Source organism: Stegostoma tigrinum, chromosome 3 (assembly GCF_030684315.1).
Source record: "Stegostoma tigrinum isolate sSteTig4 chromosome 3, sSteTig4.hap1, whole genome shotgun sequence".
Classification (NCBI taxonomy): domain Eukaryota; kingdom Metazoa; phylum Chordata; class Chondrichthyes; order Orectolobiformes; family Stegostomatidae; genus Stegostoma; species Stegostoma tigrinum.
Window position 1 is genome coordinate 101289432 of NC_081356.1, and position 15414 is coordinate 101304845.

The following is a 15414-nucleotide window of genomic DNA, read 5'->3' on the forward strand; positions in this document are numbered from 1 at the left end:
GTGAGATTCTTAGTAGTGTAGATGAGCAGAGAGATCTCGGTGTCCATGTACACACAGATCCTTGAAAGTTGCCACCCAGGTTGACAGGGCTGTTAAGAAGGCATACAGTGTTTTAGCTTTTATTAATAGGGGGATCGAGTTCTGGAACCAAGAGGTTATGGTAAAGCTGTACAAAACTCTGGTGCGGCTGCACTTGGAGTATTGTGTACAGTTCTGGTCACCGCATTATAAGCAGGATGTGGAAGCTTTGGAAAGGGTGCAGAGGAGATTTACTAGGATGCTGCATGGTATGGAGGGAAGGTCTTACGAGGAAAGGCTGAGGGACTTGAGGCTGTTTTCATTAGAGAAGAAGGTTGAGAGGTGACTTAATTGAAACATATAAAATAATCAGAGGGTTAGATAGGGTGAATAGGGAGAGCCTTTTTCCTAGGATGGTGACGGCGAGCACGAGGGAGCATAGCTTTAAATTGGGTGGTGAAAAGATATAGACAGATGTCAGGGGTAGTTTCTTTACTCAGAGTAGTAAGGGAATGGAATGCTTTGCCTGCAATGGTAGTAGATTCGCCAACTTTAGGTACATTTAAGTCGCCATTGGATAAGCATATGGACGTATATGGAATAGTGTAGGTTAGATGGGCTTCAGATCGGTATGACAGGTTGGCACAACATCGAGGGCCGAAGGGCCTGTACTGTGCTGTTATGTTCTATGTTCTAATCGTGTCTCTCTCTCCCTCCCTCCACAGAAACTGCCAGATCTGCATTTTCTCTTGGACTCCACGATTACAGTTTCATCTGATGAAGGGTCCAGACCCCAAACGTCAGCTCTTGTGCTCCTTAGATGCTGATTGGCCTGCTGTGTTTATCCAAATCCACACTTTGTTATCACAGTTTTTACTTCTGTGCATTTTGGGGACCTATCTAATGGAGTAGCGATATACTGTAATTTCACACCTGTTTGAATTTGACGGTCTTTCAAAGCGAAATCCAGTAACCATTTTCAGGAGATGGGCTCGTCGAGTCGGAGTGGGGAACTCTGCGCGGGACTGGGCCACCGATATGAGCATACTCGCAGGTGCGGCGGGTCGGTGCGCTTGCGCTCAGCGGGAGGACGCCCACCTGCGGACACCTGGAGCAAGGCCGACGTGACGTCACTGGGATGGGTCATGTGACCGTGTCCCTGGCATTTCCGCCATTTCTCCCGGGGACGGTGGAGAACTTTCTGCTCTGATCCGGAGGCGCCAGGTGGGGAATGCTTTCTGTTTTTACCCCTCCCCCTATAACTTTACCCCACGTCAACTGCTGAGGGCGAGGACGGTATTTTGTTTCTTTCACTGTGGCCAGAGCCCACAGGGAGTGGAGGGTTTTGATCTGGATGGCCCGGTTTGGGATGGGGATGGAGAGTGTTGCTGCTACTTCCCGAGAACTGAGCCACGCCTTTATCTGGGGCTGGGTTTCCCCACGTCCGGCGATGAATTCGATTGTAATTTTTTTTAATCATTTCCATAACTTCGGATGAAAGAAAATGCAACATGGTTTCAAATCTCCGCTGGGAAGCTTTTTCATCGCCGGTTCGGTAACGGTGATTATTTCTCCTTACGGTGCTTGTAATGAGAGAGGCATTGCTTCTTGTAATGCTTTGCGCTCAATGTTTTGATTTTGAAGTTTTATATTGTGCATTGTCTCGTTGATCGCTTTGAATTCTGTAACTAATCTTGGAACCTAAAAACGAATTATTTTTCATTTGTGAGAAACTTATAAAAAAGGTCTCTCTTTTCTGATACACCAACAACTGAAATCTCTCGATCCTTGCGAAGCGCGTTTCTAGAATATATTTGCCCGAGCTACCGATGGCTGCGTACGTATGGCTTCGATAACAGCATAGTAGCCGGGTTTTTGTTTTGCATCTTCCTTTTTGTAAAGGATAGGCGAGGGTGGGATGAAGATCTACCAGAAGAAGAAATGGGTGCTGATGTAGACTGTGAATAAAACCAAATTGCCAGAAATTTGTAAAATAAAATGTTGGAAATACTCGGATCCAGCAACAATTGTAAAAGGGGAGAGACAGACACAGTCATGAATATTTCAAGCTGATAGGCTTTGCTAATTCTGGCAAAAGATTAAATAAATTCGTTGGTTAGAAAGAACAAAACGAAAGATTGAAACAAAATTCAAATCTGGAGTGATTAATTAGCTAAGCGATGATGGCCTAAGTTGGGTCCAGAGGAGATCCTACTTCTTTTGAGTTTCCTGTTCAAAGGCACATCCAACCCATGTTGTGATCTTCGTTATGAGTAGAGGAAAGAGGTAGATCATTAATCAATCATAGCTAGAATGGATATCAAACTCTGTACTGTAGGTGCTGATCTGATCCACAACATTTGTCTAGCTTAACCAACCCTAGAGGGAGTTTCTGTGGTAGCATACGCATTTACAGTTATGGATAATGATGGTAGAGACTCCAATTTTGTTCCATAGGCTGGATGCCCACTGATATTTCCACCCTTAATGTCTGCCTTTGTATGGTAGAAGGAATTACAAGTTAGAAATGAATCTCTTTGACTATTATGAGCACACTTAATTTCAAAGTGTGTTCCTTCATAAATCTTTATATGGAACGTCACTAGAGCAGTTCAGTTTTATACTTTTTTTTACATGTATAGAACAAACACAAACTACTTCTAACTTGGAAACATTTGGGAGGGCCCAAACTGAATGGACACCTGTTAACCATCAGTGGACCTTGGTGGTAGCTGCCCACAGCTTTAGTGCATCCCTCAGCATGTGCTCCCGGACTTAGGAATGTGTCAATCTGCATCTGTGGCATGAGGTCAGTTCCTTGCTGTGGAAAACGAACATGTTTCAAGCAAATCAAAGAGCATCTTTCACTGAGCTGATGGTCCTCCAGGCACAGTCAGTGCTTGTCTCAATGTAAATCCTGGGGAACAGACCATAGAGCACAGTCCAATGTCATGGAGCTTCTTCGGATGAATCTATTATGAGCACACCTTTCCTGGCCATCAGGATGTGGAATGGAATCTCCATCTCGAGCTGTGTGGTGAGAGGTGGGGGCAATAGTCAAAGACCTCCTTTAGAGGAGTTATAACTGGCAACAAAGCAACCGCTATGGTGGAAAAGATGGGAGTAAAAGTAATGAGATTGTTGAATCTGGAAGGTTATAAAGGGTCATGTGCTCCTGTTGCACTGATTCTTGTCGGGATTTCTAGTAGTCTGTGGTTGTGGTTGGGGATGGCAATAGGACACTGGCTGAGGCACTCCTGATCACTTGATATATTGTTGGCCCTTTCAGAAGCAGGTGACTGTTTGGACTTTGAGGAAGAAATAGTAAAATAATCAGAAAGGGTTTTTTCCGGATTGATACTACATAGGTTATCTTAATGCAAATTGTATTTTTTATTATGTCCTTTTTATTTGAAAATATTTGGAGGATCTTTAACCCTTCCTGTAGCATTTCAAAGGCTTACTCAGACATAACGTTTTTGTCGATGTTCTCTGCTCCTGTCCTATGTTCCTCCAACTGCACACTGTATGACTCTGACTCCAGCGTCTGCAGTTCTTGCTATCTTCTAGTGATTTAAGTCTGGGAATCTGTAAATTTAGGAGGAGGGAGACAGAGCTACTGTAAGCCTGCAAAGATGTGTGGTAGATGAGCAGAACTTGATAAAGGATATGGTTGGCATTCTTTTAGATCAGTTGAACTTCCTTGTGTACAACACGAGACAGGCCAGGTTATTGGAAATGGTCAAGTCTGCATTATATGGGTGCTCTGAGTATTTCAGCAGCAGATGGCTTGTGAGAGAACCAAAAACAAATCGGAACAGGAGTAGATTGGCCGCCACTCGAGAATCATGGCTGGTCCAATATTCCTCGAGTCCACTTTTCTGTGTTCTCCCTATGACACTTGATGCCCCTTATGATCAAGAATCTATCTAACCTGTGGACTCTGCCACTTCTACTCTCTGTAGCAAAGAGTTCCAAAGCGCAAGAACCCTCTGGGAGAAGACATTCCTTCTCATCTCGGTCTCAAATTTGAAACAGTCCCTTAAGAATCTTAATATATTACAATGAGATCACCTCTCATTCTTCTAAAATCCAGTGAGTAGAGCTCCATTTTTGTTTTGTCTTTGCTCCTGAGACAATCACTGGGATCATACTTGTGAACCTTCTTTGAACCGCCTTCATAAAATGAAATCTTTCCTTACGTAGGACCAGAATTTCTAACAGTACTGCAGATCTGGTCTCGCTGGCACCTGATACAGTTGCAGTAAGACTTCCCGACTCTTATACTCTGACCCTGTTGAAATAAGGGCCAACATTCAATTAGCTTTCCTGATAACCTGCTGCACCTATGTACAACTTTGTGTGTTGTGCACAAGTAATATTCAGTCCCTTTTGTGTTGTACTTGGTCTCCATTTAAATAATACTTTGTTCTACCTTCCAAGCTGAAAACTGTCACGTTTTCTCATGCTGTACTCCATTTGGTAACTTTTTGCCCATCTACTTAACATATGAGTTTCCTTAACAAAACTTGTCTTTTCACCTATTTGGCCACAGTACATTTGATTCCTTTCTCCCAAGTCATGAATAGCTGTTGTAAACAGTTGCTATCCCTGCTCTGATCCCTGTGAAAACTCACTGGTTACATGTCGCTAACCTTTTTTTTTCAAAAAAAGTCTCTCATTCCCCATTGGGTTTCCTGCTCTTTGGCCAATTTTCTATTGACGCCAATATACGACCTACAACACTAGGCTGTTTGTTAATGACTTAAACTTCTGTGAGGTACCTTGCGTTCTGGAAGTCCAAATTCAACATGCCTCTGGGTATCCCCTCTATCAACTCTGGTTGAGACTTCACTGACAAGCTCTAATAAATTTGTCAAATATGATTTCCTTTTCATGAATCCATGGTGACTCTGCTTGATTTAGGTTGCGATTTTCCAAATGTGCTTCCTTAACATTCCAACATTTTTCCAACAATAGATGTTAGGTATTCGGCTTATAGTTGCCTGCTTTTTACCAGCCTTTTTGAAGAAGGAAATCACATTGGCAGTTTTCTCAATCTCCAGTACTTGTCCAGAATCCAAGGACTTTTGGAAAATTACAGCCAATGTATTCACTATCGCTGTAGCTACTTCTTTCAGCATCCTGGGATGCAAGTCATGAGAACTAGGGGCTTATCTGCCTTCAGCCTCAATAGTTTGAATAGTATTACTTCCCTATTCTTGACACTTAAATCTTTGGTTTTGATAGAATGTTCGAAGTATCTCCACTATAAAGACTGATTTTAAAAAAGCAGTTTAACTTCTCTACCATTTCCTTGTTCCATGTAACTATCTCCCCAGATTTATTTCCTGAGGGGCCTATGTTCACTTCGATCTCATTCTGTTTATATGTTTAAAGAAGTTATTGTCAGTTTTCTTTTATATTCCTCTCAAGTTTGCTCCCATCATTTATTTTCACTTTTTGCCATGTTTTTTTTAGTCCTCCTTTGCTAGATTCTAACTTTATCGTAGACTTTTGTTTCCATGTTTGCTGTTTCTTTCAAATTGTACTCTCTGAACTTCCTTGCTTAGTTATGGCTGAGAATTGTTCCTCCTTTATAGGGTTCTTTTTGTTGTTGAGTATCATAGACAACCTCCTTTTAAATGTCTGCTGTTTCTTGCTTATTGTGTTTTCTGTCTATCTAGTCCACTTTTTAGCTAACTATTTTCGTTTCATTGTGATACCCGTTACTTAAGTTCAACATGGATGTTTCTGACCCAAGTTTCTCTCTCTCAAGCTGAATAGAGAATTGTACTGTCTTATGAACCTACTTCCTAGGGATCTTTTACTGTGAGTTCATTTGTTTAAATATGCCACTTTACCAATTAACAGGTCCAAGAAAGCCCGTTCTCTGGTTGGCTATGTGACATTTTGCTCTCGGAAACTATCCCTAACTCTCTGAATTGTTGTCATAGCTACCCTTTCCAACTTGATTGACCCAATCACTATGAATATTTAAATCTTCATAGTTATTGTTACCAATTGCATTCAATGTAGTATAGAGGATATGCAGTCAGAAGCTGAGCTTGGGTTGGCACTGGAAGTCAACCTTGAAATAGAGAGAAGGAAGGGAACAGACCTCACTGATGGAACCATACATGAAGGAAGGTACTTGTGGTGATGGTTGTAGGTCAGACATCTCTGCAGGAGTTTTGAGTAGATATTTTCTTACCAACCCATTCAGTTGTTATGACATATCTCTGGAGAAGGTGGCAATTGAACTTGGGCCTCCTGACTCGGAGGTAGCTGGGCCATGCAAAATATCCCAGGGCAACAATCCTCAGCTGCTGCATCAATGGTCATATTCCCATCACAAAACTAAAAGTATGGATTCTCACTCTGCCAGTTTCAACACCACTCTGACATCTCAGGTACTGAAGCAGCCCATGTCCAAATGCAGCAAACCTGAACAATATTCCAGTTTGGGCTGATAAGTGGCAAGTAATATTTGCATCACACAAGGCCAAATAATGTCTGTCTGCAACAACAAAATTTCACAAAGCCCTTTGATCCTCAGTGGCGATGCTGTTACTGAATCTCCCCACTGTTAACATTATGGGCTTTTCTTTTGGAAAGATACTGAAGCATTGTCAATACTGTGGCTATGACAGTAGTTCAGAAGGTAGGAATCCTGCAGTGAGGAATTTGCCTCTGGACTCCCCAAACCCCATCAGTCATTGCAAGGCATAAGTCAGCAGTTTAATGGAATTCTGTGCACCTTCCTGGATGAGTGCAGGTCCAACAATAATCAAGAAACCTGATGGCATTCAGTTCAAAATGGCCTACTTGCTCATGACTGTGTTCACCCCTCCGTCACCGGACATTCAGTAGCAACCATGTGTACTATCCACAAGATGCACTGCAGAAATTCACAAAGACTTCTTAGATAACACTTAAATTGACAACCTCTACCGTCTAGAAGGACAAACAGATACATGGAAACACGCACTGACTGCAAGTTCCATTTTCAGTCAATTCCCCTCCTTACTTGGAAATGTGTTATTTCTTCTGTGTTGCTGGTTTAATTTCCTAGCAACTGTATGCACCCCCCCCCCCTCCCTCTGGCATCGTGGGGTTACCTACACTAAATGAACTATAGCTCACCACCTAAGGGCACGTAGAAATGCTCAACAAAACTTACCTCCCAGCATTAAAGATCGCTCCGTTATTGTGCTTTCAATATGGTGTGGGTTCTTTTGCCAGTTTGGATGAGTATTGCAGTGTTTGGTATCTTTTGTGTCACCACTTGATCATTTCTGCCTTTCTAATTAATGACAGCTCAACTGAAAGGGATTGAACTTTCTGGCATGCTGCCTAGTCCGTATTTTGCTTGTGTAGAGTAGAGAAAGACAGACTTCTAAGTAGGCAGACTTGCTTCTTTGCCTTCCTAAGCTGCTGTTCAAGGGCTGCCAATGGCTAAACCTGAAGGGATTGATGATTTTAAAAGCTAGTGCCTAACAGTCCCTGAGGAACAGAAATAATTTTTGTTTACTCTATTTCTGCCAGAGTATATGGCTTCTTTTCCTAAAATCTATTTTATTCCAGTGCACCCTGCTTATCTTCTCCCATTCGCAGAAGGATGTGGGAAAAAATTGCTGCAATGGTACATGAAGGTGACAGTTTGTAGCATGTTAGACAGCAGGGGGTTTTGGTTTTGGTCCAAGGGCAAATCTGAAAAATTCTTCTAAGCTTCTTCTGGTATTTTGGTTTGACCGTAGGTTATCAAAATTCATTATTTCCTGGAAATGTAAATATTTGTGATTTAGGCTTTATTAATGACTAGAAAACAAAATCAGGCAAATAAATTGAATTTGTTTTTAATCTTGCAGGGGTAAGCATTACCAATGTCCTCAGGAGCATCTTCAGGTCAAAGATCAAGAGTGTCTCATGACACTCACAGGAATCGTGAAAGAATATCTCAATATGATGAGGTCCCTCGAGAAGGACAGCATTCGCATCTGTCTCAGCAGGAGAACTCTCTCCCTGTATCAGGTTCTAAATGTCTTCAGGACTGTAATTTAGCAGACAGTGCAGACCCACTGCCACCACCGCCTTTGCCTCTGCAACCACCTGTAGGTCCTGAATTTTATTTAGCTGAAAGTGATGACCCTGTGACTTCTCTAGAGTTGAAACCAGTAAGACGTTTCATCCCAGATTCTGTGAAAAACTTTTTCAAAAATAAAAGCGATGATCAACAGTGGAATACGGCACCTCCAACCAATTACATTAGTGAGGGAGTGGAATGCTCGCCACCTGCCTCTCCCGCTCCTTCTTCAAAAGAACAATCCAGAGTAGATGAACAGAAATCGGCTAGTTCTTACAGGGACCCATATGGAGGTTCTGGAGGGAGCTATAACTCTCGGAAAGAAACTGAAGTCATGTTGCCTCGTGATCCCTATGATTCGTTGGATCGTCATACCCGCACCGTACAGAGCTACAGTGAGAAGGTGCAGGTGTACCACATGAAATACTCCTACATGAAGTCATGGGCTGGTTTATTGAGAATCTTGGGTGTAGTTCAGTTACTGTCTGGAGCAGCTGTCTTTGCCTGTGTCTGTGCTTACATTCACAAGGACAATGAATGGTACAATATGTTTGGTTACTCACGTCCATATAGTCATGTTGCCAACAGTCTGCAAGGAGGATACTATTATGATGGACCAAAAACTCCTTTTGTCATTGTCGTTGCAGGCTTGGCATGGGTTGTCACCATTATTTTACTCGTACTGGGCATGTCCATGTATTATCGGACTATTTTACTGGATTCCAACTGGTGGCCACTGACTGAGTTTGCCATTAATATTGTCCTGTTTATTCTCTTCCTGGCTGCTGCTATAGTGTATTTAAATGACATGAATCGTGGTGGGCTTTGTTATTATCCTCTCTTCAACACTCCAATAAATTCTACGTTTTGCCGTATAGAAGGAGGACAAATTGCTGCAGTCATCTTCCTGTTTGCCACAATGTTTCTTTATCTCATCAGTTCAATTGTGTGCCTAAAGCTTTGGAGGCATGAGGCAAAAAGGAAACAAAAAGAATATGCAGAATATGAGGTAATTCTTTTTAAACAGAATAAACCCAAACACATTACCATCCCCTGCTTCATGCTCAAGAGTAAGCAAAAATACTTTCACTATATCTGCTTTAGTTATTCAACTGTGTTTTTGTTTTGCATATGTCAAATTACTCCCAACAAAGACCAATGCACTGTTGTTGTGAAAATGAAAAATTGTTGTTGAATCTTTGATTATGTACTGCCCAACTGAAGGGATGAATGTCATCTTGGTTTAGCAGAGAGTTGAAGTGGTTTTCATGGAAGAAAGCGGAATACTTCAGCTTGTATGTTGAGCTGTTTTGCCTACCATTGAAAACATTCCAAGCCAATCCTCGTTGTTACTGAGCTTTGTTTATGCCAATTTGGTGATCACTATTTGACACTTTTTTTACCTTTACTGCATTCTGACCCACTGTGAACACAACTTGTACACAAGTTAGAAAATTGAAACTAAATCTTGTAATTTGGTAAACAGCAGAGAATTCATTCTGTGGAACCCAAACAGAACAGGTTTCTGAGAGAAGTAGGCATAGTGAGCTCTATGGTACAATAGGTTCACTTTCTATTCTTTTTGAGATTTTAATTCTGAAATGTCACAATGAACAAGGTCTAATACAAGGAGTCAAAATGTAATAACCCACAGATGACTGGATAAAATGGAATGATTTCCCAAATTATCGTTATAGAGTCATAATCATACAGCACAGAAGCAGATCCTTTGGTCCAACTCGCCCATGCCAACCAAGTTTCCCAAACTAAACTAGTCCCACTGGACTATGTTTGGCCTATATTCCTCTAAATGTTTCCTATTCATGTATCTGTACAAATATCTTTTAACTGTACCTACATCTACTCTTCCTCTAGCAGTTCATCCTACACACAAAGCACTGTCTGTGTGAAAAAGGTTGTCCCTCAGGTCCCTTTTTAAATCTTTCCGTCCTCACCTTTAAACCTATGACCTCAAGTTTTGAATTCGCCCACCCTGGGGAAAAGACCTAAAAAAAAAAGTTTATTTCAAGTTTCTGGTTTGCAATTTCAAGTGTTTTTTTGTATCCTGAACGATTGTTTAAACAAATCAGCATTGCTGACCGATTTTTAAATAAAACTTGCAACAATCAAGACATGTTGATGTGAAACAAAACAGAAATTGCTAGCAAAACATAGCAAGTCTCGCAGCATCTATGGGAAGAAAGCAAAGTTAATGTTTTGAGTCTGATGACGACTCTTCAGAACTGTTAGCTCGGAAAAATGGTATTTCTGCTGAAGACAAGGTTGGGGGAGGAGGGGCATTTGGAAAGGGGAGACTTGAGTAGGTAGGTAGAGAAGGAGCCCAGAGTGAAAAATATGAAAGGGGTAGGTAAACTGGAAGATTAAAGACAGCCATCCAGGATAGAATAAAAACTTAAGTGATAAAAGTGGACAACAGAGGTTCTGGTGCTAGGGCGCTGCAACCCCTCTAATGATCAACACCTTTGGAATGAATTGAAGGACTTGAATTAAGTTGGTGAAGAAATTCAGAATCATGTGCTTAGCCCAGGGCTTGTATTACTTCTATAAACAAAAAAAACGTCATTTCTCAGCCAATTCATTTTGCCAATTTAACAAAATTCTCAAGGAGTTCCAAGTTATAGGTTGCAATTCAATGTATTCAGTGTTTGTGTTTTAGGTTTGAAAACATACTTTTGACATTTTTCAATTGCACATCTTTCCTAGATGAGAAGTACAGAGGCTGGTACATCACTGGAACCGGTAAGAATGCAAATCCATTGTCAACAATTCCGCACTGTTTCCTAATTTGATTTCTTTTCAAAAGACGTTTATTCATCTGCACTAACTTGCTTGCTGAGTTCCATTATGAAATTATTTGCTATAACTGTTAAGGCACAAGTATTATTACCGCAGACTATTTAATGGAGGATTGGATTAAATTAAATTACAGCAAAGTTTTAAATTCATAAGACCATCAGATAAAGGATCACAATTAGACCATTCGACCCATTTATTCGGGTCCATCATTCAATCATGGCTGATATGTTTCCCAAACACTGTCTTCTGGTTCTCCGTAATCTTTGATCACCTCGCTTAAGAACCTATTTATTTCTGTCTGAAATAGATTAAATTACTCGGCCTCCACGATCGTCTGCAGCAGTGAGTACCATAGATTCACCATTCTCTGGCTGAGAAATTCCTTGTTATCTGTTCTGAAGTATTGCCCCTTCACTCATAAGCCTGTGCCCTCTAGTGCAGGTCCCTCCTACTAGTGAAACATTTTTTCCACATCAACTGTAACCCGACCTTTCAGTATTCTTTAAGTTTCAGTGAGAGTTCCTCCTTCTCCTCCCCCACCCTCCAACCTTCTAAATTCCATCAGGGTGCTGAAACATTCCCCATGTCACAAGCCCTTCATCCCTGGGATCATTCTTGTACACCACCTTTGGACCCTTTCCAATGCTATCACATCCTCCTTTCCATATGGGGTTCAAAACTGCTCTCAGTATTCCAGTGCAGTCTGACCAGAGCCTTGTACAGCCTCAGCAGTGCATCTCTGCTTTTGTATTCTAATCTTTTGAAATGAAAGTTGTCATTGTATTTGCCTTCTTAACTGCCAGCTGAACCTGCAAGTTAACCTTAGCAGTTCTAGTTCAGAATTCTTCTTAGTCCCTTTGTGCTTCAGATTTCTGAAGCCTTTCCCAGTTTAGAAGTAGTCTACACTTCAATTCTTCCAACCAAAGTGCGTGACCTCAACTTTCCCAAATCGCATTTCATTTGCCACTTCTTTGCTGACTCTCCTAGCCTGTTCAAGTCCTTCTGTAGCCTCCCTGCTTCCTCAAAACTAGCCGTCCCTCCACCTATCTTTTGTGTCATCCATAAGCGTAGCAACAATGTCCTCAGTTCCTTCGTCCATATTGTTAATGCATAACATGAATTGTTGTGGTTCCAACACTGACCCCTACAGAACTCCACTCAGCTGCCATTCTGAAAAAGACCCCTTTATTGCTACTGTCTGCATTCTGCCAGTCAGCCAATCCTCTATCCATGCCAGTCCATTGCCCCTAACAATGGGCTGTTATCTTATTTAGTAGTCTGCTGTGTGGTACCTCATCAAAAGTCTCCTGGAAGTCCAAATAGATAACATTGACTGGCTCTAACTTTGACTGACTTGCTTGTTACTCCTTAAAAATTTGTAACAGATTTGTCAGGTATGACCTCCATTTGACGAGGCCGAGCTCAGTCCTATTTTACCATGCACTTCTAAGTACTCAGCAATTTCATCCTTATTAATGGCCTCTCAGATATAATCAATGCAGAGGTCAAGCAAACTGGCTTATCTTCTGCCTCCTTGCTTTCTTAAATGTGAATATTGCATGAGCCATTTTACAATTCTCTGAGACTCTCCCTGGCTCCAGTGATTCCTGAAAGATTGCCACCAAGGCCTCCATGATCTCCACAACTATCTCCTTCAGAACTCTGTGGTGGAATCTGTCCAGTCTTGATGATTTATCCACCTTCAAATGTTTCAACTTACCCAGCATCTTCTCCTTAGTGGTGACCGCTACAGTCACATCGAGCTCCAACTCTCTTGAAGTTCAGGTATATTACTAGTGTCTTCCACCAGTTTTTAAAGGCTTCCCACTATTCTTTACCATACTTGTATGTTTTTTTTGCTTTTGCTTTTTTTGCTGTCCTGACTTTCCTTGTTAGCCATGGTTGACTTGTCTTCTCCTTAATATGCTGCTTCTTTCTTAACCTGAGTTTCTGCTGTGCCTCCTGAACTACCCCAGAAACTCCTGCCATTGCTGCTCTGCCATTTTCCCTGCTGGGCTCCCCTTCCAATCAATTCTGATCAGCTCCTTTTTTCTGTCTTTTGTCATTTCCTTTGAATCATTTGCAGTGATATTACAACTGAGTGAACTTCTTGCTCTCCACGTGCAGGGTGACATTATTATGGTCACTAGACCCTATGGGTTCCTTTGCCTTCAGCTTCACAATCAAGTTTGCCTCATTTCACATCACCAAAATTAAAATTGCCTGTTCCCTAGTGGGCTCTGCCACAGCTGCTCCAAAAGAATCATCTCCCAGCATTCCACATGTTCTGTTTTCTTGGGATCACTGTCAGTCTGCTTTTTTTTCCAGCCCACCTGCATATTGAAGCCTGCAATGTTAATTCTGTCAGTGTCTTTCTTACCTTCCCTGTCTATCTCCTGATTTTATTTTCTGTCTCACATCCTGACTATTGCTAGGAGACCTGTACGTAACTCCCATCAAGGTCTATTCTTTGCAGTTCCTCAACTCTACCCACAGATTTCACACTTTCTGACTTGGTCACCTGTTGTTATTCATTTAATTTCATTTACTAGCCAGGCAACCCCATTTCCCCTCTGTCCACAAGCCTAGTTACGTGATTCATCCAGATTCTGGCCCCAGCATGATTCGGGTAGAGCCATTGAAGCAACTTCTTCCTTCCCCAGTACTGGGGTCATTGTTCCACGAATTCTAACCCATTTCTCCCATGCCAACCTTTAGAGCCATGCGTTTATCCTTCTCATCTCATTTACCCTATGCCAATTTAACTCATGGCTCAGTGGTCATGTGGAGATGATTACTGTTTTGGTTCTGCTTTCTAATTTAGCTCGTAGCTGCTCATTCCCTTTCCTTTTTCTACGTATTTCATTGGTACCTACATGGACCACAACAACTGGATCTTCCCCCTCCTGCTCCAAGTTTCTCTGTGACCCAGATGAGATTTCCTGAATCCAGGCATCAGGCAAGCAACACAACCTTTGGTACTAGAGATAATGGGAACTGCAGATGCAGGAGATTCCAAGATAATAAAATGTGAGGCTGGACGAACACAGCAGGCCAAGCAGCATCTCAGGAGCACAAAAGCTGACGTTTCGGGCCTAGACCCTTCATCAGAGAGGGGGATGGGGGGAGGGAACTGGAATAAATAGGGAGAGAGGGGGAGGCGGACCGAAGATGGAGAGTAAAGAAGATAGGTGGAGAGAGTGTAGGTGGGGAGGGGATAGGTCAGTCCAGGGAAGACGGACAGGTCAAGGAGGTGGGATGAGGTTAGTAGGTAGCGGGGGGTGCGGCTTGGGGTGGGAGGAAGGGATGGGTGAGAGGAAGAACCGGTTAGGGAGGCAGAGACAGGTTGGACTGGTTTTGGGATGCAGTGGGTGGTGGGGGGGGAAGAGCTGGGCTGGTTGTGTGGTGCAGTGGGGGGAGGGGACGAACTGGGCTGGTTGAGGGATGCAGTAGGGGAAGGGGAGATTTTGAAACTGGTGAAGTCCACATTGATACCATATGGCTGCAGGGTTCCCAGGCGGAATATGAGTTGCTGTTCCTGCAACCTTCGGGTGGCATCATTGTGGCAGTGCAGGAGGCCCATGATGGACATGTCATCAAGAGAATGGGAGGGGGAGTTGCCTCTTGCCACAGAACTGTGGATTTGATTTATTATTGTCGCATTTATGAAGATATAGTGAAACATATTGTTTTGCATGCTAACCAACAATTCATACCTTTAAATAATTACATTAGGGTATTAGAACAGAATGCAGAATATGGTGTTGCAGACAGAAGGTGCAGAGGAAGTGTCTATTCTCCTGATTGTTAACCTCAATTACAACTACATTTCTCTTTTTCTCCCCACTCTTGAATGGCTCCCTGTCCCATGGTGCTATGGTCAGTTTACGCATCCTCCCTACAGCCCCCTCTCTCATCCTCACAGGACACAAGGGTCTCAAACCGGTTAAATATGCTCAAGGCTGAGACTCCTGCAGCACCACTTCTTAGATCTCTCTGTCTGCCTCACTTGTGGTCACACCCTCCTGTCCTGACTGCTGACCAAATTTAAGGTGTTTAATCTGAGAACGAGAAGAAACATATTGAGTCAGTTACTTTCAAACTCATAAAAATGATTTGTTGGCAAATGGTATAATTTTGCGTTGATCCATACAAATCCACAAGATTTTTATTTTGGTTCCTGGTTTATTTAGTTTCTCTTACGAGGCAAATATCAGCTGTCTGATATTAGCTTCAACATCAACTGTGCAGGGTAAGTTCAGTTGACCACTTCTGGTTGTTATCCAGTAGCTGCTTATAAAATGTCAGTTCTTTCCAGGTATTTGAGGACAAGAGGAATTTAAGGGATCAGGTATACTATATTTACATAGCTCACTCAAATAACCAGATAGAGGTGTTCAAAATGCAAAGTTTTCATTGTCTAAGTAGAGTGACAACGCTAACTACTAGCAAGGTTGGCGGCCGAAGGACAAGGATTTGTGGTAATTGATGAG

At 42.2% G+C, this 15414-nt stretch overlaps 1 protein-coding gene across 1 annotated transcript in view; it reads left to right on the forward strand.

Moving 5' to 3' along the window:
* Positions 1-1188: 1188 nt before the first annotated feature.
* Positions 1189-15414, forward strand: part of marveld2b (MARVEL domain containing 2b) — a 32102-nt gene continuing 17876 nt past the window's right edge. Inside the window, exons 1-3 of the mRNA XM_059644787.1 lie at positions 1189-1242; positions 7890-9113; positions 10829-10864. Coding sequence (XP_059500770.1) covers positions 7905-9113; positions 10829-10864 — 1245 coding nt within the window. The 5' untranslated portion in view covers positions 1189-1242; positions 7890-7904. The remainder of the gene's footprint in view (positions 1243-7889; positions 9114-10828; positions 10865-15414) is intronic.